The sequence below is a fragment of the Prunus avium genome, chromosome 3 (assembly GCF_965620075.1).
Source record: "Prunus avium chromosome 3, drPruAviu1.hap1.1, whole genome shotgun sequence".
NCBI classification, from domain to species: domain Eukaryota; kingdom Viridiplantae; phylum Streptophyta; class Magnoliopsida; order Rosales; family Rosaceae; genus Prunus; species Prunus avium.
In genome coordinates this window covers 8,453,484-8,478,809 of record NC_142286.1, presented here as the reverse complement: position 1 = coordinate 8,478,809, position 25,326 = coordinate 8,453,484, and the positions used below count along the sequence as shown (strand labels likewise).

The following is a 25,326-nucleotide window of genomic DNA, read 5'->3' as shown; positions in this document are numbered from 1 at the left end:
TGATAAAGGTTACCGACATTTAGAGTTCGATACATCAAATTTTTTTCATCTAAGTTGCATACACAAAGTTGATTTTCTTCGTCAATCTTTTTGTTAACAAGTCTTTTAACTGCTGACGTGGCAACAAATGTGCCACATAGACTCACTCATATGATGCCATGTGATCCACATATATTATTAAATAAAAATTACATTAAAATCTCTCTCTCTTTCTCCTCCCGCAACCCATTCTCCCTGGCCCCCATCGAACCTAGAACCCCAATCAACCCTTCTCAAGATATCCAAAAAAATTCTCTTTTCTCGTGACCACCCACAAGACCCCTTCCTCCTCCTCCCACCCCCTAAGAACCCAGAGCCCAATCCAACCTGCAACCCACCCCCCACCCACTAATCCGCAAAACCTAGAACCTGCGCTAATTTTTTTTCTTTTTCAAATTTTGAATTTGTACACATAGAGAGGGTGGATTAGAGGGTCTGTGAACCTTTAGGGTTGGCTAGGAAGCATTTTTGCCAAAAAGTGGCTAGAATGGCCTGAAAACTCACCCAAACTGTCGGCTAAAATAGGAGTCCAAATCAATCTCTCAAACTACAAAATCATGCTCAAATACCTACAAATGAGTGATCTCCCTACTAACTAATTTTGTATATATGATAGAGGAAATATTATAGTCATTACAAATGAGTGATCTCCCAACTAACTAATTTTGTTGGTCCACCCCTAACTGTCCTCATGGTATATAATCTTAATGCAGCCGTTCCAATCTCTAGTAATTATTTCAACAGTCTAATCCTTTTCTGCCAAGCCAAAGGCTTTGGGCCAAACCCCATCACAATAGAAGTGCCAAGATTAGCTAAAAACTATTAATATCCAAGAACCATTAGTCCATAATTACGACATCAAGTTCAACAAGATGAATTCCATTTTGGTTAAAACTTAAAAGCAAGGACACAATCTGCTAGATTCGTAGACATGATTCATGAACAACTATTGTATTTGTAGTTGTTTAGAAAAAGTTTTATCGACCACAACATTTTGCCTACCGAAAGAAAAAGTCTCCTCTAGCATTCTCTAAATCCACATCAAAGGGATTAAAATGAAATGACATTACACTGAAAACATTCTCCCTCCCTTCTCGTGCTCCACTCCTGCAGCGAAGAACATTTTTTGTTCTTAATTTTTTCAAGCCACCATCACGCCCGCCCGCCCGCCCCCCCCCCCCCCCCCCTTCTCTCTCTCTCTCTCTCTCTCTGGATCTTACTAGAAATAATATCAGTACATATATTGTAGTGTACAATATTGGATCATCTGCAAGAATCCCCACTTGTGCTTATTATTGGCATTTGATGGGTCTAGTGTACATAAGCTAAAATTATTGGAACGAATAGGAATGAGAGACTCTAGGTTTTTGTTAGAAAAACTTTGAGTATAGAATACCGATTGATTTTGATTTTTCATGACATAGAAAAATTGGGAACAAGATAAAAAAAATACAAAATTTCTCGTGTATATATCTTTCAAAAGCCCCTATTTTTAGCTTGTCTTTCTGTTTAATTTTGTGAAATTTATGATTCTTGTTTTCTTTTGGTAACTAAGAAAAGAACTTGTTTAAAGTTTAGCTCATGATGACAAATTACACTTGTTGGCAGCTCTTGTCTTGTGATCCATCACACCCCATGTTTCATTCTTTGTTGTCCAACAAATATTTAGCCAACTTATTACTTTGATAGCATAATCCATTCAATTATGACCAACCCTCACACCATACTCAATCAAACTTTGTAGGATTAATCAGCAGATGAGGATACAAATGCTAGGCATTTTCCCCAAATTTCAATTTAAAAGTCCTTGAGATATGCAACAAAATTAATAAGCAGTGCATGAAGGGAAATTGATTTTGAACCATTATTAAGAGACCCCATGGAAAATATACAGCAGAAGATGCACAAACAGGTTGTTGGTTGATAGAGATGTGATTGAGGTGTTTTTATTAACATCGAAAAGGCAATGGGGGTTGGTCAACTTCCGAATGTCATTGATAATAGGCAAGATAGTCCAGGCTCTATTACCCATCCTACCATTTAAACCATCAACTAAGACTTTGGAATCATATTCCAAGATGACTTTCTGATGCCCAAACTGTGCAGCCAACTTCAAACCAGATAGAGCCGCTTCAGCTTCAGACATAAGGACTGAATCACAGGAGTTAGGACCCACAGTCCCACCACAGAATGCACCGACAGAGTCACGCAAGATCACCCCAAAACTTGCCGAACTAACAGCATCTGCCCACGTTCTTTGTAAACTTTTCCATACCTCTTTTTCCTTTTCCTATTTCTTTTTCTTTTCTTTTTTTTTGTGGAGAAAAAGGAGGGGACCGATACAATATATACTTTTCATTAGAATGCAAACAAGAACAGAGCACCCTCTGGAATATTTTTTTCATCAATTCCTCTAGGTGCATGCACAAAGAAAATAGAACACCCAGAAGCATAATTTGAACTTAATATCCAATTAAGTCTCAAAATGTTTAGCTTGATGCATGTATTTCGATATATAATATGTACACTGCCAACCACTCATGAATCCTAGCAAATACAAACCTAATTTTAAGTAGACTTTGTCTAACTTGATGAATATAACCGATCCTTAAACAGTCATGACTATTAGATGCAGAAAACTGTAGCACAGAATTCATAAGCTTATTACATCTGAAACCTAATCACTTCGTCAGTATAACCGCTGAATGAAAGAAATCAGTTCTAGAGAACATAAAAAAAACTCCAAACACTGTACCTCCTCCTAACTTTGAAGATGATGAATGCTCCCCACAGAAATAATTGTGTGAAAACATTTAGGCATATCATCATGGAAACCAAACAAGATCATACCATCAATTCGAACCGTTTTGCGCTTCCCGTTCTGTAGATCATACCAAACAAGATAGTGGGAGTCCTGCAAAAGAACCATTTTACCACAACTTGAAAGCATTAAAGGCTTGCAACCGTCAATCCAGGTATTATCAAGAGAATAAAGCATAGTCCAAGATTTAGCCACTCTGTATTCTCTCATAATCCAAGCCGTGCTTCCACACTCCCTTCGATAAATACATAAATACCCTTCCACCACTATTAAATTAAACCTGTTGTTAGCTCATACTACCACTACGAGCCGAGCCTATTGTGAATCGCCACGTGATTAGAGGCATGCTAGGGCGCTTGTATACCGACCAGTATTGTATGGCGGAGCAGGGGCTGGACCAGTGATCGGAAATATATCTACCGACTCGACCACTGTAACTTCTACCCTAAGCCAATTGGGCATTAAAGAAACAGCTTGGCAGGGAAGAAAGGTCGGTTGATACACATCCCATCCTTAGCCAGGTGTCGCCTTGCCCTTTGATCTCCAGGTGGATAGGCTATGGATGGAGAGGGAACATTCAATGCACCTCCCATCCTTGTTCACCTGTCACCTCACTTGCTCCCTGTCAAGGAAGTAGGTTGGTCAGGGACATAACATTAAATGTAACACAATCTAGGGGATAGAAGATATTGTACATTAAAGATCTTCATCATGATCTTCTCCCTATAAATACCCCTCACCAATCTTTGGACAGAGGTAATAAATATTCTGATTGTGAAAACCCTATATCCATTTTCATCTCCAACCTAAGATAGTTCTTGACTTAGTCATCGGAGAGGGTTCAATTGGGATCAGTCCCAATTAGCTCTTATTATGATCTTATTCTACTTGTGCAGGAGTACCCCTGGGAGACACGCATATACGTAGCTAGAAGCACCCCCAGGTTACCTACGGGAGAAGGATACGCGGTTTACAAAACCTAATAGAATTCTTATAAGATATGTCTCCATGAAACATATGAGGATGGGTAAAGTAAACTGGCAAAACTCCTTGCTTGCAAGATCAAGGGTTCCAATTATCATCGTTTCATCGTCTGTTTCGTGACGCATCAACCAATGCAAAGTAACCTTCAAGAACACACCCATTGAGTGAACTACAAATTTTTTGAGAGGCAAATCTTGAATTCTTTTCCACGTAAGAGATTTTAGGCTATACATGTGCACTAAGCAGTACGTACCACAGTCCATGAAACTCACCAATTTATAGTCATCATTGACCGAATCATACCCGAATCCACCATAGCTGTTTTGATACCAGAGTATACTAAAGGGCGAAGATGGGATCCGCTTGAACTTTCGGATGGATGGGTTCCATAAAAGAAAGCATGCACCATCCTGCATGCAAACCAGACCATTACAGTAGCCGAAGATTATGTCTCTAACTAACGGAGGATGTTGCCACGGCAGCTTGATTCTCAAAAGTTTTCCAGACGTCGTGTCGTCGAAAAAGTTGAGTGAAAAATAACAGGACATGATCGGGCTATATGGGATAATAAAAATTGTGGGATGGGATTTGGTTTGGATGGAGCGCTGGAATTGCGTTATGGCCAACTGTGGATCTTGGATGGTATCGTCCATTCTTCAGAAACGCGCGTCAATCGCACCAACTCCTTGGTTGAGAGGCGGGCGAGGATGTTGATCCACAGTTCTGCTGGGAGGTCTGGCATGTTGGTTTGCCGTTTGTGACGGTTGGGTAAAGAGGATATATTAGATGCGTTGGATCGGGTTAGGGTTTTTCTCCTTTGCTTTTTCACTTTGGGGCCGTTTCGATCACGTGAAGTCAAGGAGGCCAATATGGATCATGTTCTAGCACTACAAAAAAAAAAAGTGGCAACAGTCACCATTATTTAGTGACATTTGGTGACATTTGGTGACATTTGCTGGGGTGACTAAAGGCTTTAGTGACTGTTGCCATTTTTTTTTTTGGGGTAGTGGAGCGTCTTCAATTTAGCAAAACTTCTCTTTTGCTATATTGGAATTTTTATGATATGTATTCTTCTTCAATAAGCAGGTATTATAAAGATGTACAAAGTGTTAAACTCTAAAAGTGTTAAAATAGAAAAGAAATCCTAATTACAATAGGACTATACAAAGGGTAAGTAATTACACTACACAATTCTCATTCCGGAAATGACAATCTACTGCTCCAATTCTCATTTTGGAATGGACTCTACTAGAAAAAAGGGCAAAATCCACAGTTTGCCTAGCCACTGGTTATGTGTGGCATTTGGCTAGACTAGAACTTGTTATAATTTCTTCAATACTGCGTATAATTTTAAACAAACATTCACAATTTGGTTTCTTCAAGATGGGTGTAAATCTTCTGCAAACTCTTGATTAATTATGCAGGAGTTCACCAAGATAAGTTTGTTATACCTGCTACAGTAACTGCAAGAAGAATTAATGATCAGCTGATTCTTAGCCATATTGAGAGGGAAGGAAAGGAAGCATTTTGTACATAGCTGCCAAAAGGGCACACAACAGTGCGCTATCTTCGGCAGAGAAGATGCACAAACTGTTCCATCACAATATTTTTTTCCCCTTCTTTTGAGAAAAATTAGGGATTTAATTTCATTACAATTGAAACAATCAACTCATAAGAACAGAGCACCCTGCAGAAAAAAAGGCTTCATCACACTTAGAAGCATAAGTGGAACTCATGCATTTCAAAATATAATGAGCGCTGGCAACCACCCGTATATGAATCCTGGCTCACAAAAAAACCGACTTTTAAGGCGACTTTGTCTAACATGATGAATATAACCAATCCATGAACATTCATGACACTAATAGACGCACAACACATAATCTCATTCATAAGCTTATTACTTTATGAGATATTTAGTTATATACCCATTCTTAGCACTACTGATATAGATGAATCTTACACCATTTAATTTATATAAACAAACCCAAAAAATGACAGTTGGCCCTATTGAATTTAATTTTGATTATTAAATTACTTTGATGCCCTATTGAGTGTTTTGGGTTTTTTTTCATGAGGTTGGTCTTGTTTTAAGAAATCGATGACAATTTTGTAATTTATAGGATGTTCAAAGCCTCTTTGTTATATTGTAAATAGGCTTTTTTTAAAAAAAATGAAAAAGGGGGGAATAACCCCAAAAAACAACCTACACCAGCATATTAGTAGAAACTAGCCGAGTTCTAGTAATTCCTAGCAAATCATCAATCAAACTAGGCCCAACCCAAGCTGGAGCATCAACAAAGATATAAAGACCCAAGTCTAAGTGCCTGTTTGGCATTACTTATTTGGGGTGATAAGTGATTTTTAAAAAATTTTGGGAAGTCCAGCCCGTTTGGTTAACTATGAGCAAATCACTTATTGTTAAAAAATTGCTGTGAGAGAAAGCTATAAGGGAAAGCAGCTAATGAGGTACTTTCATTTTTTGATTATGCGGGAATTAGTACCAACAACACTTTTAACAAAATGTTTACCAAATGCCAAATTGCTTTATCTCATAGCTGATTTCTTTCACAGCAAATCTGACAGCGATTATTTTCACAATACAGCAATGCCAAACTGGCCCTAAGATTGTAAATAGGCTTTGGTTGTGTTTCTAAAGTCCATTTCATGTAGGGTTTTTTTTTTAAATTTTATAATTTAGGGCCCCTATATTGGGTATAATAGTGAATCTCCAAGTACAATAAAGATACGCAGCCACTAGCCTGCTAAAACTTACACAGGATACCATTTGAATAGAAAATGGTCATATAAAAGGAAAATCAAGCAGCCAATAGCAGAATTTAGTCTTTAGACAAAAGAAACAAAAAAAAAATATCTATATATATAAAGCAAAAGGCAGAGAATGGTGAAACATTCAGAATACCAAAAAATACCATTGGTTAATGCAAACATTAAGAATGGCAATTATTAATTAAATGAGGATAATATGGTAAATTCACACTTTTTCATATTAAAAAATTTTAAAATTAAAAGAAAAATAAGATAATGGATCCTTTTTTTTATGGAACACAACTACCATTATCTTTTTAATTCTAAAATAAATATAAATTTTTTAAAAAAAAAGCCTCTCACAGGCGCGGAGAGGCTAATATATACTAAAACCAAAAAATAGTAGGTCCTTGGATAAAAGAAAAATAATCAACATCCAACATTTTACGAAAAGAAACCGTCATTTCATCTATATGATTGAAGTACATATATCACCTAAATCAAAGAGACCAATTCCAATCAATGGGATGTTAGCTGGATTGGCTCATGCCTTTGTTGTACTTCCAAGCGGTTCTGGATTCAAGCCCTCATAGTACCCGTGTGTGTGAGTTTCCCCCCTCCCCATTCCCAACTTTGGCAAAAAAAGAAGACCAATTCCAAAGAACTTCAAAACATCTTCAGATACCTCCTCCTAACTTCCAAGAAGATGAATACTCTCCTCACAAATAATTGTAGTGTAAAAAGATTGAGTCATAGGACTTTGAACCATTTTGCGCGTCCCATTCTGTAGATCGTACCAAACAAGACGGCTGTAGTCCTCTTCCAAAAGTACCATTTTACCACAACTTGAAAGCAATAAAGGCTTGCTATTGTGAACCTGCTCATCAAAAGAATAAAGCATACTCCAAGATTCTGCCACTCCATATTCTCTCATAATCCAAGCCTTAACTCTACTTTCTGTCTCCCTTAGATAAATACATAGATACCCTCCCACGACTACTAAAGAATAACTAGGCCACCTACAAACCGGATCTGATATGGGAGCAGGAAATATACGGACGGGTAGAGGAAACTTGCAAAACTCCTCACTTGCGAGATCGAAGGTTAGAATATTTAACATCCGTTCACCATCTGTTTCTTGAAGCATCAACCAATGTAATGAGCGCTTTAAAAACACACCATGTGAGTCAAATACAAGACCCTTGAGAGGCAAGTCTTGAATTGATTTCCATGCACCAGATTTTAAGCTATATGAGTGCACTGCGCAGAAGGTATTCAAGTGCACGAAACTCACCAATTTATAGTCAACATTGACCGAATCATACCCAAAGCCACCATGGATCTTTGCAGACCGGAACATACTAAATGGCGACGAGGGGATCCTCTTGAACTTTTGGATGGAAGGATTCCATAAACCAAAGCCTGCACCATAGTGCATGCAAACCAGACCATTAAAGTAGCCGAAGATTTTGTCGCTAGTTAACCGAGGAGGATGTTGCCAAGGCTGCTCGATTATCAAACGTTTACCGTACATCGTATCGGTGTCGGAAAAGTTGATTGAAACACAGTTGACGATCGGGTTAGATGGGATAATTAAAATGGTGGGATGGGATTTGGTTTTGATGGAGCGTTGGAGATGCGTTTTGGCCAACTGTGGATCTTCGATGGTAGCTTTCCATTCTTTAGAAACGCAAGTGGATCGCACCAAGTCCTTGGATGAGAGGCGTGCGAGGATGTCCATGAACACTTCTGCTGCGAGGTCCCGCATGCTGACTTTGCTCGCCGAGGTAGGGTTTGCCGTTTTTGAGTGATCAGGGGTTAGGGTTTTTCTCTTTTGCTTTATAGTTTAGGGCCTCTTTGACAAGCTCCTCCAGTTGATCAGAAAAAAAAGGAAAGAAAAATAGGCCCGCAAGGTGTTTGGTATGCCAAAATAAGAGGGAAAGAAAAATAACAGTTTTTGAGTTCCCTTAAAATTCTGTTCGTTCAATCTTGCTCAACTTTAAACACGGGCTTGTGGCAGTAAAATAAGTAGTAAAACTATTGGGATTTACGGGCTTTTGTTTTTTTTTTCTTTCTGATATAACGTTCATTTTATTCCACAACCTCTACCCTTCTTAACTAAATCTGACTTTAGGGTTTCGTATCGTTGTCGAAAAAGTTGAGTGAAAAATAGTTGAATGCAACAATATGTGCTCATCGGCAGTGGCGGAGCCACCTAAGGACCAGTGTGGGCCCAGGCCCTCTCTCATATTTTTTATTTTATCATATTTTTACTTATATGTGTTGCTATATATGTTGGCTTCCTGGAGTAATAACTGTAAAAATTCATGTTTTTTCTCCTTCTCTTCCTCTTTTGATTAACTTAAGCTTTGTGAATTCCCCTTTCCCCCATTTTACATGTCTAAGTAGGGCATCTTAATATTGGGATTCATGAACATTTTGTATATTTCTTATCTATGTTGAAGTATAAATGATTAAATTTTGAGTCTTTAATAGTGTAGATGATGAGATTAATATTCAACCATGTTAAAATATGAAATTCAGGACAATTATGATTGTAATAAATGGATAAATTATTAATCAGTATGAAATGGTATTATTAACTTATTAACTCGGATAGCGCTTGAGGGCTCCTATTCGAATTATTTGATTTTTTTTTTTAAAGGGCCCTCTCTAATGTGAAATCCTGGCTCCGCCACTGCTCATCGGGGTAGATGGAATGAGTAAACCCTAAACCCTATTAGTTGAATGCAACAATATGTGCCATTAGCATAAATTTCCTTTTTCACTATCATAATTTTTTGTCCATGTCCATGTTTCCGTTTTTCTTCGTCTTCTGTGGAGCAAAATTAAACCCAACATGCCTTGCTTTGCAGGTTCAAACAAGATCTATTCTGCTGCACGTAGCGCTGCTAATTAACTGTAATTATCAACTTCTATATTTGGCACAGCACTAAACAAAATCTATATTACAAAAAATGCGTGCAAGAATTGGATTTTGAACCCTTATTCTAATTGCCAGAAGCTGCCAAAAAGGCACATAACAGTATGCTATCTTCAGCAGGGAAGATGAACAAACTTGGTGATACAACGATAATCAACATCCAGTATTGTATGAAATAGTCGCTTCATCAATATGATCAAACATAACAGCTTAAATCAAAGAAACCAGTTACAGAGAACGTCAAAACAACTTCAGAAATTGTCCCTCCTCCTAATTAAACTTCCAAGAAGATGAATGCTCCCCACAGAAGTAATTGTGTCAAAAATTTCAGGCATACCATAAATTCTAACCGGTTTTTGCGTCCCATTCTGTAGATCATACCAAGCAAGACGGCTGGAGTCCTCCTCAAAAAGAACCATTTTACCACAACTTGAAAGCATTAAAGGCTTGTAATCGTAAACCCACTTATCAAAAGAATAAAACTTAGTCCAAGATTCCGCCACTCCGTATTCTTTCATAATCAAAGCCTTACTTCTACACTCCACTAGATAAATACATAAATACCCTCCCATCACTACTAAAGAAATCAAATCAGCCAAATCAGATGTGCCTGATTTGAGAGAAATCAAATCAGGAAACATATGGAAGGGTACAGGAAACTTGGAAAAGTCCTCGCTTGCGAGATCAAGGGTTAGAATTATCATCCTTTCATCATCTGTTTCATGATGCACCAACCAATGTAAAGCACCCTTCAAAAACACACCATTTGAATGAAGTACAAAATCTTCGGGAGGAAAGGCTTGAATTATTTTCCATGCATCAGATTTTAGGCTATAAATGTGCACTTCATAGTGCGGATGAAACTGCAAGAAACTCACCAATTTATAGTCATCGTTGACGGAATCATATCCGAATCCACCATAGCTGTCTTCATGGCCGTGAATACTAGATGGCGACGAGGGGATCCTCTTGAACTTGTGGATGGACGGGTTCCATAAAAGAAAGCCTTCACCATCGTGAATGCAAACCAGGCCATTACAGTAGCCGAAGATTAGGTCTCTAGTTAACAGAGGCTGTTCCCAAGGCAGCTTGATTTTCAAAACTTTGCCTGACGTCGTATCGTTGTGGGAAAAGTTAAGTGAAAAATAGCAGCTCATCGGAGTAGATGGGATGAGTAAAATGATGGGATGGGATTTGGTTTTGATGGACCGTTGGAGATGGCTTATGGCGAACTGTGGATCTTGGATGGTAGCTTTCCATTCTTTAGAAACGCACATGAAGCTCACCAAGTCCTTGGGTGAGAGACGTGTGACGATGTCGATCAGCAGTTCTGCTAGGAGGCATGGCATGCTGAATTTCTTTTGCCGAGAGGTAGGGTTTGCCGTTTGTGAGTGCACTGTGACTGCTGGGTGAAGAGTAAGGTTTTCCTTTCTGTGTTTTATTTGAGGGAGAGCCATTCGCATGAAGTCAAAGAGGCCCACATGATTGAATGCTGTTCAATCTGGCCCAACTTCAAACACGTGCTTAATGAACCCTTTTTTTCGTCCGAAAAAAAGTCTTTCCTTCTTTCTTATAAAACGTTCTATAACGTTCTAACTTTTTTTTTTATAAATACCATGAGGTGGCTCCACACCCGAAGGGCGGGATTAATCCCCCCTCGGGGTTTGACTTGCCCCTTGTTACAAAGTGCTTTAAACGGGTTTCGAACCCCTGTTATTGAGGCACCAGGTAGCTCGCCAGTTGAAGGTGGTAGTTTGCCAACCACACCACACTTTGTGGTTTATAACGTTCTAACTTAAAATTGATAACGTTGTGACTTATTCAACTAGGAACAAAAAATAGAAGAGCCAAACCTAAAATTCATTATATCAACCTCATTTGATCTGAGGCCAAAGTATCGGTTAACGTAAGAAATTTTGGGCTATTGAAAGTTTGGAATGGTTAATGGATTGACCTCTCCTGAAACAAACCGATATGTGCTTAGATCTAGATCTTCAATTTATAAAAATATCACTCCAAGCTGGTTGTCACCGCTTTTGGAAAAGGATTAGGAGAATAGCTAGAATGTTTTTTTAGTTTTTTCAGATGTAATGATACTCTTTTTTCTGGACCGAATTTTCCTCCACTCGGGTTTTCAAGACAAGATTTTAATAAGGCCACATCGACAACATCTGGTCTGCAAGGAATTCTTGTATTTGAGTTATTACTGAATGAAGTTTTTTCACCTTCTTGATCAAACAAGAAAAAGAAAAAGTAGTTCTCACACACACTCTCTCTCTTCTTGTTTCTTCCCTTCATTTCGCTTCCTCTCTTAATCGACAATATACTAATTCATTCATTTCCATTCTTGAATGGAAAATATTTGATAATGAAATCTCGTAAAATAAGCAAGAATTTCAACTTTGGAGGTGTCAATATATTCAAATGACCTTTTTGAATAAAAAAAAAAACTTAAGCTGTATTTTGTCTCATGGGTAGATAGTTTGTATTTTGATGAAAATTACCCCTTCTAAGTTAACTGATGACTAATTTCATTGAGATTTTTGATGGAATATTATAACACGGAACAATTTGATATGTAGACCAAAAAATTGAGCCCAAGATTGATTGATTTCAAGGACTTCCAATAGTTTTTTTATTTTTTATTTTTTATTTTATAACAAATTCAAGGACCATTCAAATAAAAAATTCAACTCATTATTTATTAATGAGTTATTTAAACTAACATCCCCTAAGGTTTTCGGTTTTTTTTTTTCACAAAACTCCTCTGAGGTTTAAGAAATTATACAAACACCCCTCGAGTTTTTAAGTTGTTTACACAAAACGACTTTCCGTTGATTTTTTGTCCAAAGATTGTGATTTTATATAAAAATTAATGACAAAGTTAGGCTTTGAGATTAGACTGCACATACATTCATTGATGTTTTGTAAGTTTTTATCATATGAAATCATCAATTTTTGGACGAACAGTCAACGAAAAGTAGTTTTGTGAAAACAATTTGAAACTTGAGAAGGTGTTCATGTAATTTATGAAACTGCAAGGGGTTTTATGAAAACACCAAAAATCTTAGGAAGTGTTAGTGTAAATAACTCTTTACCAACTAAATAAGCCACGTAGTTGAAATAAATGGTTATCTCAATGAGTTAATGACTAATTGTAAATTGACATGTGGTCCTTCCTACACGGAGTCACCCCCACAGACCGAACACCCAAAAATCCCTCATTTTTGTATCTAGTTTCTCATCTTCTCTGCCTCAGCCCTTCCCTCTGCAGCTCTTCTGCCGCCCCGCGCCGCCGGCAACTATGTTGCTCTTTGGACTAATGGTATCTCTCTCTACCACATTGCCTATTTGGTGTCTGATTTACTTAACGTTGATGCATTTGTGTAGTGTGTATGTTTGCTTGAGCTAATTTGTTTACGGTAAGCTAATTTGTTATTATTATCTTTAGTTTAATTATTTTCTTAATTTAGCCTGCTGTTAATGATTTATTTTACATGTTTTACTCTCTGTTTCTGTTGATTTGTTCTGTAATTTTTTTGGGTTCGTGGGCTTGTGTTGATTTAATTGTTCTGTTAATTGTATTTTCCATTGTGTGCGGCGCTGTTAATTCTATTTTCAATTTCGTTTTTTAATGTTCCGTTGGCTATTGATGTGCTTCTGTATTACTAATTGTGCTGTTAATTGTAATTTTTATGGTTGCAGGCTTGCAGGTTGAGTTAATATAAGGCTCTTGAACTAGGAGGTTTACCTGCAGTTTCTGACTACTTGTAAGTTCATTTCTCTTCCGTACTTTGAGGGCAATGTATAAGAATTCAATTTTGCATCGTAGTCCTGCAGAAACTATGATATTTATCCAACTGGAACCACAATTGTTTCACTTCCTCCATCTGGAATGTGTATGCGATTGCTACACTCAACGGAAGGTGGTGAATATGAGAGTACCTAAGGACTGCATGTAATGCTATGAGGTGTGAGACATGAATCATTTGGTTAATCATTGTAAGAAACACCCATACAGAGTTGCAGTAACAGAGCTAGGACATTGTTTTCGGGGGACTGGGGGGTGTGTGTGGATTTTTAAGGGGCGGGAGGCTGGAGCCTGTAAACTGGGCTGAAGATGGAAACTTTTGAGTACAAATTTTACTTAAGAATTTTTTGTTTTTCTGTGGGCTAGCCTGGGCTATAGCATGGATTATCCAACTAGTAGCTTGGCCCCCGAAGAGTGCTGGACAAAAGGCAAAGAAAGAAAATGATGAGTAATAATGCTAATAACATCATCGCTGCAGGGTCTAGTGAAGAAGTGTGTATAAAAGTATGTATTGGGATGAAATTCTTAATGAGCTAGCTTGTGGTTCATTGAGGGAGAAAGGCTTTGATCCTGTTGTAATGTGGTCTGTTTGAAGTTTGGAGATGACACGAGAGGAGATTTGAATGTTTTCATTGAGTCATGTTTGCCATATTGGGGTTTACAAAGGGTGTTTATCCTTATTGTTTGATGATGGGTCTGCAAATGATTTCAAGTATATGAAGAGGAAATTGAGGGACTGAAATGTTAATGTGTTATTACAATTTTACGTTTCTAGCGTTGTGATCTAGTTTAATTGGAACTTAGGGTAGATATGTATGATGGCATTGCTAGAGTATTCATAGTGAGAAAGACGATATACTCCTGATAAGGTTACAAAAAATTACAGCATGTTCTTCTATTTGATGTCAACCTCTGTTTTAAAATTCAGAACGTTGTTAAGCTGTTGGAAGAGGATTACAATATTGTTCTGTCTACAATTTGAATTTTGAACCATTCAATTGTTCAAATGCATAGAGTTTACTCTTCTGTTAAATTCAGGCTGCCCATTTATGTTCATTTTTATTGTACTTAAGTTTTGATTAATCATTTTTATCCAAATTGGAAGACTCAACAACCAATGAAAAGGGGAAAATCATTCACGTTGGAACAAGATGTGGCTATTTGCAATGCTCGGTTAAATATCTTCCAAGATCCGTTCAATGTTGTTTCAAAACCGCAATATAATTTCTGGGATCGAATATACCAAAATTATGGTGAGTTAACTGGGGATCAAAATATGCGCTCCCAATGTTCAGTTCAGTCTAGGTGGAAATTAATCATCGGGAGTTGCAAAAAATTTCATGATTGTCTTGCTCGAGTAGAAGATAAACAAAGTGGATTGACTGAATCTAACAAGGTAAGAATTCGTACTTTCCTTTTTCTTAGCAATAATATTTCTCAAATACTTCTCTTTTTCTTAGCAGTTAGTAATAATAATCCTCAGCTAACTTCTTTAAACCCTCACTAGGTTCTTCGAGCAAATATGCTGTACTTTGAGCATGAGAAGAAACGTTTTGCATTCAATCATTGTTGGGAAATTTTGCAACATAAGATGAAAGATTTGGCACCAGCTAAGAGTCTTGATCCTCGTACTAAGGATAGAGACTCCAACATCCATTCCTCATTCTCCTCGCATCCTCTGGACCCTAACACACTTGTTTCACCTGAATCTGATAAAGATTCATATTATATAACGGAATCTCGAAAAAGCAAAAGGCCTGCAAGAAGAAGGGCTGAAAAAGAAGCACACAGGAGGAGCAAGGTAGTCAATACTTTGGATTCTCGCATTTGCGACTTGATGGAGCAATTTACAAAACAATTGGCAGAGAGTGACAAAAGAAAGGCAGAAGTTGCAGAAAGAAAGGTAAAGGTCATGGAGGAAATGAATGAAAGGCAGCAAAGAGAGCAAGATGACCGCATTATGAGTATGGACACTTCAAACATGGGACCACGCGCAAGAGCTTACTATGAGCACAGAAAGAGTGATATTTATTTCAAAACCATGGGGCACACTGCAGACAAGTCCAATATGGAGGACAAGAGCACGATATTTATGCCAAAATGACGGCATAAAATTCAGGATATGAATTTTGTGTACGAATCACATTCTGCATATGCGTTGATGTTTGAATTATGAATTCATTCATGTTTATCTATCTTGAATTATGAATGTTGTGTAGGAATCACATCCCACACTATCAATCAAGCTCATGACACTAGCCGTTACGTATACCTACTTTAAAAATAAAAAGCCTTCATAGTATGCCAAGAGGCACATTGCCCCCCTTCCCCTGAAAAAATGAAGATTTCAATTATTCTTCAGTAGTAAACTGATTTGTATACTTAATTAAACACTTCATTTAGATGAAACTAACTAATTAATTCTACCTAAGTAACTTGTGAAGAAGAATTTCAACACTATAAAATATCGCCTTCGTAACACAGATCGATCACAGACAGAAACAAGATGAGGACAGTTGTTAATTATATGGTGATGTTGAATATCATACTTCTTGTGCCAAGTAATGTTGTGGAAGCCAGGGACTCAAATTTGATCACTGTATCTGCTGCCTCTGCTCCTCTTATCTGTTCATTTGTTGCTGCCAATTTATGGAGAAAACCGTTTAGAGTTCTGAATCTAACTTGCCATCAACAGTGCGTAGATGATTGCGATGTAAGATTCAAATCTTCACTCATTACAGACATTGTGTTGAGATATGTGAACAAGTATGCAGTTATTCCAAACGTCCATGAAGAAATAATCTTAGAACTGGTATGGGTTCTCTTACCCCAACTCTCTATTTCATGCTAAAAATATTATTTCTTCTTGTAAGTAGGAGCATAAAGCTTGGGTGGTAAATAAAAAATTAATAAAAAAGCATATTTCTACAATACTAAAACTTAATAAAACAAAGACAATAAATAAGATGGTATTTATAAAGAAGGACATTTAACACTGAAAGAGATAAAATAGGAAATAAATCTTAATTACAATTAGACTAGATAAACGGGTAAGTAACCAAAATCCTAACTAAATAAGGACTTGCCAACACTCCCCCCTCAAGTTGGCGCAAAGATGTTTCGCATACCCAACTTATCAAGCGAGTTATAGAACACCGTACCCGAGACTATCTTCAAGTTGGTCTTCTGAATTAACAAATTTAGGAAAACAAATAATCTCACTTCCCAAATTTTCTTTAGTGAAGTGTCGTCAAAGTCTTCATCGGTGATGGGAGAAGGGACACCATTAGCACTAGTGATATAGGGATGGCCGTCAAGCAAAATTCGAATGAACAACAAAGAAGGTCTTTTCGCAAACCATGAGTTAAAAAACAGACAAACCAAAGCAAAGATCGCAACAAAAACACAAGAGAAAACCCTAAGAAATAGGATTAAGGCAAGGGCAAAGGCAAGGCAAATCAAAGACAAATAAAGGCAAGGACAAACGGATCAGACTACTAGTCATCCTTGCTTGTACACGTGTTATAATATGGGTGGACGACAGACTACTAGTCATCCTTGCTTAGTGTTAGTGCCGCACTTGTAGAGGAGCTGTGATCTATAGGATCTCTAGGAAAAGGAAAGTAGAGAATTTGAGGACGCCTAGGAAGAGGAGTACGCTTAGGATTAGGAATGAAAATAATGGGAGCTTCAGGACGAGGAATGAAAGGAATGGGAGCTTCAGGCATCCAAGGTTTAGGAATGTGAGGTTCATGAACAGAAGTTTTAGGGTTGTTAGGTTTAGCAGTTCCTTTTAATGTGGCAAGAGCTCTAAGAGCTTTGGAAATGTAAGGGATTTAAAAAAAATCATGACATGGAAGGTGTGAGCCAGGGAAAGAGGACATTTTGAACGAGAAATACGTTGCATAGAGAGAAGAAGAAGCATCTTCTTCATGAGCTTGCACTGCAAGAACCACAACTAAAATCGATACAATCATCTACATGAGCTTCATAACTAGCATGAAAAAAGAAAAGGAGAAAAGGGCACTTGCACAGTTTTTTGTCTTCTAATAATGTTCAAACCAGAGTAGCTAAATTTATAGTATCAAAGAAATGATAAGTCTATTAATTTGAGTCTTCTTTGAGGGTTATTGTCCATTGAGGTGGTTTAAAAAAATAAAAAACAAAGCTCCAAAACACAAAACAAAACTCACCTGTTAAGCGAGGCTCTTTGAAGTTGTAAGAGATTCCTTTCCATATCTCTAGAATATATTCCTTTTCTTGTTTTGGCAACATATGTTGCATAAAGTCCACTAACCTTTTGTTAGTTAGTAAGGACTTTATAATAATACATCTATTTCTATAAGTTTGCATTATTTTCACACCAGTTGGTCCAATAACAATTTATGCTAATGACTTTCGAATGCAGTGTGTGTAAGAAAACACCCCCTTTCAAATATCGCTTGCATAAAAAATAAATAAAGATTTTAAAAAATAAAATAAAAAACCAGATGGAAGAAGTTGCAGATAATCAAGAGTTAATACCAAAAGTCACAAGCACTTATGGAAATAATATTCAGGAAAATCATCCACATCCCAAAAGACTTAAAGCTCAGATTGATCAAAAGCAAATAGATCCGACTTACATAACCCACACAAATATCTATCAAAACCACCCAAAATCCCGTCCAATTATTCAAAGATCATCCTCCATCCTCAAGTACTCTCCAATATCCGTCTGGTGAAGCACCACAATTCCATTGGGATCCAACTTCCTACAATCCTGAGTAGACTTGGCCGCAATCCCGAAACCCAAAGGAACATCTGACATCGAAAACACCACCACACCATCACCTGGCACAATATTCTCTGTAATCCTCCCCAAACCACCTTTCAAGACATGGTTTCCGTACAAGAACGACATCTCAGAGGTAGGTTTGAGCCAGACCTTGTGTTTAGCATTTGAGGCCACTAAACTCAAGCACTGAACTGTTAAGTGGAAACTACCACCATGAGTAAACCTACCGATACAAGTGCCCAGAGAGACTAACTGAGTCCGAGCTATATTTGTAGCACGCTTTACTAGTGATTCGCTAACATAGTAGACCTTGTTCTTGTGGAGGCGAAAGCAATAACGGCCTGAATCTGGGTCTGGGCCTTCATGAGAAGGGTTCTCAACTATGTTTTTGAGGTTGTTGCCTGTGAACTTGAAAAGCTTTTCGAACACTGCCGTGGTCTCAGTCTCATCTAAAGGTCTCATCTTTGTCCGGGACTTGAGGAAGGCTTTAGGACTGAGGTTTCTGAGGCCTGCTTAGCTATACACATACACAAGGATAAGGGAGATACATATACAGAGGATAGCATAACAAAGCATAACATAAAAACATCCAACAAAGCATAACATAAAAAATAAACATCCCACAAAGCATAACATACTTAAAGCTGTCCAGAAACAGCCTTATTTATATCCTCTAGCTCAGACAGGACAACCTCAGACCTGGAGGACGAGCACCAGAGCACCATCCAGTTAAGAGGCTCTGGCCCCTTTGACCCCCATACCGTTGATTTTGAATGAATTTTAAAATGGACCATTTCTCCTCTCATACCTTCTTTATTCACAGACAAGCCTTTGGATATGACTTTATCAATAGACATTAATCTAAATTCATGGAATGCATTATCTTAGAACACATAATTGTAATAAAACTTATGACACAAAAGTAAGGTACTACTAGCCATTCTATCCTTGTACATACATACTACATGGTTTTTAGCCACCAACTTGCTCAACTATCTTTGAGTAGCAGAATTAGTTCCAATTTTTGAATTCGTTTGATTTTGTTCTCTACCAAGCTGAAGACATTAGAAGAACACAGTTCAAATCACTGCATGTGTATCGAAGGGTTTGTTCATTTCCACAATAGTTTCCTTCATGTACAGCATCATTGGCATCAAAATAGAACAATAAAAATACAGAACAAACCAAACCCAGATGAAAAAACAGCAAGGTAAATGTCATGAATTAAAAAAAAATTATACAAAGAAGGAAAAAAAAAAGAAAAAAGTATGCCTTGATTTCAACAGCAAAACCCAAAAACCTAATGCATTTGTCCCTTTTTCCTTTCAACTCTTTTTTGTTCTACTAAACCACACATAGCAATGACAAAACCAAAATCAGTCTAAGTATCAATTACCAGCATATTAAAACAGTCCAAAACACCAAATCTGAAACACCCAATTATTGAAACAGCCAAAAACAAAAAATAAAGAGAAACTTAGAAATTTTCATACCTTTTATGGAAAGCCAGAGGCCGTGAGTGGGAAGGATGTGAGTGAGACAGAGAACTGAGGTAGGGAGCTCGAAAGAGGTGGGAGTAGGCCTGTAATTCGGCCGGATAGAGAACTAGAGAAAGATCGGGAGGGAGAGAGAGCCAAGGATAGAGAACTAGAGAGAAAAAGAGTGAGAACCAGAGAACCTCGGAGGAAGGGGATTAGGTTAGGGTTGGAATTTGGCATTTGGGCTGCTGCGAAATGGGCTGGGATAAAAGTAACTGGGCTGCTGGCATATTAAACCTTTTTGTTTTTCTGTTTTTGTTGGAAATGTTATATAAACCTTATCATGAATAAGAGTTGCACAATTAAAAATGTGTGACCCAACTAAAAATGTTATATAATTTTTAATATGTTAATATTAACTAACAATGAATGCACTTGTTTAAATTATGATTTTTTTTATGTAATTTTTATTATTAAATCTTATTTCATCTTTAAAAAAAATTTATGAACATTTTAAAGAAAATAGTAGTATAGTAGATAGCACAATTACTTATAATTATATGTATATTTAATTTATATAGGGAGAGATAGTTTCTGTTTGATATAATTAAATGTATGTTTAATCTTGATTTTTATAAATGTAACTTGGGAAATCTTTTATGTTTTATGTATACATATATACATGTACATCTAAAACCAAATGAAAGTATTTCATGTGGTATTAGCTAATGAAAATTTAATGGAAAAATAATTTAGTCTTGCTCTAGGTAAGCACACATATACTCCTATCATGATTCATAGGTAACAAGCACACATATGCATTTTTGTTATATAGTATAGTAAAAAATACATAATCTTAAAGTGATATGTATGCACATATATGTATATATAATAAACTTAAGTATATATAGGCATGTGTATAATTCTGATGTATACATGTATGTGTGTTTTATATATACACATACATTATAACAAAAAATAGATGCACATATAATACTTAAGTATACATGCATTTTTGTTATATAGTATGTTTGGATATGATAACCACACATATGAATTTTTGTAATATTCAAACAAAAATGTTAGTAAAAAATATAGTCTTAAAGTAATATATACTTCTATGTTTAGTATGTTAGCGAGATCCTAGCTTTAGGATATTTATTTCCTAGTTTATTATGACTATATTTCTTTCCTTTTGTACAGATATTGTGTACCGTGGGAGGAGGCAGAGCGAAAGTCGATAGAATGAGGGTTGAAAGTGAAAACTAAAATTTGATTTTGAAACAATTTTCCCTTTACCCTAAAACCCTAAACCCAGAGCTCGTGCTGTGAGGAAGACAAGAGAAGCGGCGCGAATGGACAAAAGAAAGAAACTTAAGAGATTAGGTCTGATCAAGTGTGTTGGGTGTAACATAATACAAAACATATAGCCTAATAAATATTTGACACGTGGCAATCAGATTAGAATGGACTTTAGCCCATTGATAAAAGAAAAGGGTTTTTAACTGTAGACGTCCTTGAACTTTGCCTCGAGTTGCAATTGGGTCCCTGAACTTTTTTTTTTGAGACAATTACATATGTTAACTCAACAAATAGTTCCAATTGGGTCCTACCGTCCAACTCTGTCAATTTTTGTCCATCAAAATAAGGGGGTAAAAGCGTCCTTTCGGATTCTTCATTCATCATCTACCCCAACTCCACCTTCTCCATCCAACACACCCATATGAAACTAAGAAAACAAAACTCAGAAGAGAAATCAAGTAGCTAGCTAGTGAGTGAGACATTAAGGATTAGTGTGTCCAAAATGGAGCTAGGGGTGACTCATAAAAGCAACTCATCTTCCTCTGCCTTGCTGTTGGTCATCAATTAGGTACTTTTGTGCTATGTAATTAGGTCCTAGTATTTGAAGAAATAAGAGAATCCATTTTCAGAGCCAGAGAGCCCCAGCCTCTTTGAGAAGAGGATCTAGAGTGCCATTGATGTGAGAGGCCATGACTCTATCCATAGCCCCACAAGCTTTCCACCAATGGAGACCACAGGATTGAAACAACCACCCTCGTCCCCACCCGAGATCCACCCCAGCCTCACCTGAGACCCATCCAGATCCTCTCTCTCTCTCTCTCTCTCTCTCTGCAAATTCAAAAATTGAAAAAGAAAAAAAATTCGAACACTTTGCACTTAGAGGGGGTGGGTTTTGTGGATTGGGAGATAGGGGGTGGGTTGCAGGTTGTAGGGGTGGGCATCGGGACTGGAAAATCAGAACACCGAACCAGACCGAATAGAAAAAACCTAAAAAACAAAGTTGACTAAAAAAGTCAACAAACCAGCACTGAACTAGACTGAACCAGTTCCAATCGATTTTGGTTTTAATTTCACACCTTACAAGATCGGACCGAACCGGACCGGCTGTATTAATTTATTTTAAAATATCTCATACTTAAGTCCAATTCTAATGAACCCAAATAAAAAGCCAACTTTAAAGCCCATATATCTTTTATTTTCAAAGCCCATATGTCTTTTATTTTCAAAGCCTATTCCATAACCCTACTTCACCTCTCTCTCTTTTTCCCCTCTTTTTTTCTTTCCGAAGCTCACTCTTCTTTTTCTTTTATCTCTCTCTCTCTCTCCCCCCCCACTTTCCCTTTTCTTTCCTTTTCTTCTGTGACTCCACTCTCTCTCTCTCTCTCTCTCTCTCTCTCTCTCTCCCCTTTCCCCTTTCTTTTCTTTTCTTTTCTTTTCTCTCTCTCTCTCTCCTTTTCACTTTGGTAGGTTGGTAGATATGGCAGATTGGCAGATTGATAAATCTGGTAGATTCGTGCTTATTGTTTGATGTGCTTTTGTTGAGTAGTCGTATGTGCTTATTGGTAGATCTGGTAGAAGCCGGTGGAGAACCAGAAACAGGAAAACCACACCGAAAATTGGCAATCCGAGTTGGTGCAGTTTTCCTCTTGTTTTTCCCAAAAATTGGATTGGACCGGACTAGATGAATAGTACCAATTTTTGGTTCCGATCTGAGTTCCAAATCGGATTGGACTGGACCGTGCCCACCCCTAGCAGGTTGGGTTGGGATCTGGGTTTTGAGGGGGGTGGGATAAGGAGGAGGGGGGAATGGGTTGCGGGAGAGAGGGAGAGACAAAGGGGACAGCTGAGAGAGAGGGATTTGGATTTGTATTTTTTATTTTTAAGTTTATTTATTTATTAGATATTTATAAAAATACCCAATCCTAGACATGTATTTATAAAAATACCCAAGCACTATTTAAACATAGAAACATACCCAAAATGAGTTTTGGGTATGTGTGTAATGATGGGTTTTGGGTATGTTTATAAATGGGTTTTGAGTGTGTGTAATGATGAGTTTTGGGTATGTTTATAAGTGTTTTGGGTGTTGGGTATTTTTATAATTTCAGCCCCATTTTGGGTATTTTAGTGAAACTCCCTTTATTTATTTCATTTATTTTTCAATTTTTTAAGTTTAAAATATTTTAATTGAAATGGACTGTTTTAGTCCTCAAATTAACGGCCAAATTGACGGAATGATTCAATTGGAACGAATGAGAGAGTTGGATGACCTAATTGCCTCAAAAAAAAGTTCAGAGACCCAATTGCAACTCGAAGTAAAGTTCAGGGACTTCTACAGTTAAAAACCCTAAAAGAAAATCATATTGCAAAAGATTTTAGAGGGGGTGTATTCAATTGAAATTTTAATAGATTGTAATTACATGATTTTAATGTAATAAATTTCAGCATGATTTGTAATTACATGATTTTTCTTATGATTTTAATAGATTGTAATTACAAGATTTTACTTATGATTTTAATTCACGTAGGACTTTCTTGTATTCTCCAAAGTAGATTCCACTAAAGTGTGGATTGGATTCGGGTTAGCCATCTTCCATCCATTAGTTAAAGTATGCCAAGCCTTTAAAGAAACAGAAAGTTGAAGTTACACCAATCTTAGCTCAAGTTATCATGTATGACTTTCTTCAAATCATCCTGTTCTAGAGCTAAAACGATAGAGGTCCCAAAATTCAAACATAACTGTCATTAAACTAAAACCATGCAGCTATTAAGTTTTGGATAGAGAACTTGGTGTCTGGAACTGAGAATTGACATAGGAACAAGCTACAACAAAGAAAAATCTTGAATTAATTGAATTTATAAATATTACAACAGACAAGTTAATTGAATCAATTCAAATAAGAAACTGGAAAGTTGAAAACAAGTCAAAATGGTCCAGGTATGATATGACACTAGTATAGAACATTTGTCACTCAAATTGATTCCACAATTGACTAAAGAAAGACAAATAAATCAAAGGAAATAAACAAGCCGAAAATCTATTGAGAAAAATGCATGCATATTGCATAATATGAACAACTATTGAAAGCAACGTACATGGAATTATTGTTTAGGAAGGTAAGTCATCTGAGTCTCTTTTTTTTATTGGGCAAAGAGATTATCCATAAGATGAAAGCAAACAAATAATATAGACATGAAGCCAAAAGAAAGGTGGGAAACGCCTCCTGCAACCAAACAGCCAGGAGAAAAAGTAAACAAAGATAGCTAGAGAAAGCAAAGAAAACAAAGACAGCTATCTGAGTCTATCCACTAAATACAGAAGGATCGAGTCTGGTTAAACCAAACCCTTGTAAAGACATGAGTACCTTGTTTATCTTCATTTGTTCATCTTCCCCAAAAACAAAAAACGTGAGAATCAGGCATAGGAGGGTAGGATTTTTAATGGGGTTTGGTATGTATATACCCACTCAAAAGTCTCACACAATACACCATTTAACGAAATACCTCAAAAGTCTCACTTTCTAGGGAGAGAAATTGAAAGAAAGGAAAACGAAACTGAAACACGAGAGAGAGTAAGAGAAAGGAATTGAACTCCGGTTGTTAGGAACGAATTTAAGGCTTTGACTCGGTGAACGTAATTTTTCTTATGTTTTAAAAGTTCTAATTGAATACCACAAGACTTGAATTGATTATTTAAAAATCCTAATTGAATACCCCCAAATTTTATTGATTACTTAAAAATTCTAATTGGATACCACTGGACTTTTAAGCTTCAAAACAATCTACTAAAATCTCAATTGAATACACCCCCCTAACTTGCATCTTCTTTGTGTTAAGTTTAACCAAATATCTTTTTATTTTATTTTATTTTTATTTTTTATACATGACTCATGAGGTAAACTTAAAACCAAGTTATATTCAAATTTGGCGATCAAAAGAGACATTGTAATGAATTTTGAATTAGTTACTAAATCAATGATATTTCTTTTTCTAGTGTTAAAAGATCTTTTAAGTTCGAATCCCTAAAGAAAAAGAAAATTTCCGTGTAATCATCTAAAAACAGCCGCGCCACAACAATGTAATATTGGATAATTACCATCTCCGGTCAATTTGTTAGGCAAGTGTGAATAGTCGCTTTTGTGGACTTGACTTTGTATATAAGTAGACGAAAACAAAATTGCTGGACCCAAAACCTATGGAGAAAAAGTTTGCATGGAACTTTCATCCCAGTGTCCTCATTAAGCAACATGTAAAATATAAATCTCAATTTTCATACCATATGAAAGAGACCTTTGATAAAAATAAACAATCAAGCATGAGGAAAACGCATTGACTATTTTAAAAAAATACAACTTACCACTCAATTAACGTACATTAATCACAGTATTAATTCATGGGCTC

At 36.8% G+C, this 25,326-nt stretch overlaps 3 protein-coding genes and 1 pseudogene across 5 annotated transcripts; 1 reads left to right on the top strand and 3 right to left on the bottom strand.

The window, feature by feature from the left end:
- Positions 1 to 1,906: 1,906 nt before the first annotated feature.
- Positions 1,907 to 8,381, bottom strand: LOC110748555 (F-box protein CPR1-like). The gene is made up of 5 exons (XM_088250517.1): positions 7,641 to 8,381; positions 7,380 to 7,490; positions 4,117 to 4,254; positions 2,890 to 2,953; positions 1,907 to 2,190 (listed from the first exon to the last, which is right to left on the bottom strand). Exons 1-5 carry the CDS (start codon positions 8,379 to 8,381, stop codon positions 1,907 to 1,909), a joined length of 1,338 nt encoding a protein of 445 aa, XP_088106643.1.
- Positions 8,382 to 9,808: 1,427 nt separating this feature from the next.
- On the bottom strand, positions 9,809 to 11,014 carry LOC110751659 (F-box protein CPR1-like). Its single transcript, XM_021952161.2, has one exon. It carries the CDS (start codon positions 11,012 to 11,014, stop codon positions 9,809 to 9,811), a length of 1,206 nt encoding a protein of 401 aa, XP_021807853.2.
- A 1,707-nt stretch (positions 11,015 to 12,721) lies between these two features.
- LOC110751621 (uncharacterized) lies at positions 12,722 to 15,618 on the top strand. Its single transcript, XM_021952120.2, has 4 exons — positions 12,722 to 12,882; positions 13,263 to 13,327; positions 14,474 to 14,764; positions 14,876 to 15,618. Exons 3-4 carry the CDS (start codon positions 14,486 to 14,488, stop codon positions 15,470 to 15,472), a joined length of 876 nt encoding a protein of 291 aa, XP_021807812.2. The 5' UTR covers positions 12,722 to 12,882; positions 13,263 to 13,327; positions 14,474 to 14,485; the 3' UTR covers positions 15,473 to 15,618.
- Positions 15,619 to 17,885: 2,267 nt separating this feature from the next.
- Positions 17,886 to 19,871, bottom strand: LOC110751640 (uncharacterized; annotated as a pseudogene). 2 transcript variants are annotated; one of them, XR_015834575.1, is made up of 2 exons: positions 19,639 to 19,871; positions 17,886 to 18,654 (listed from the first exon to the last, which is right to left on the bottom strand). The product of XR_015834575.1 is annotated as an uncharacterized LOC110751640, transcript variant X2 (transcript). The 2 variants fall into 2 exon arrangements; XR_015834574.1 differs by having other exon boundaries at positions 17,886 to 18,662; positions 19,639 to 19,868.
- Positions 19,872 to 25,326: the final 5,455 nt, after the last annotated feature.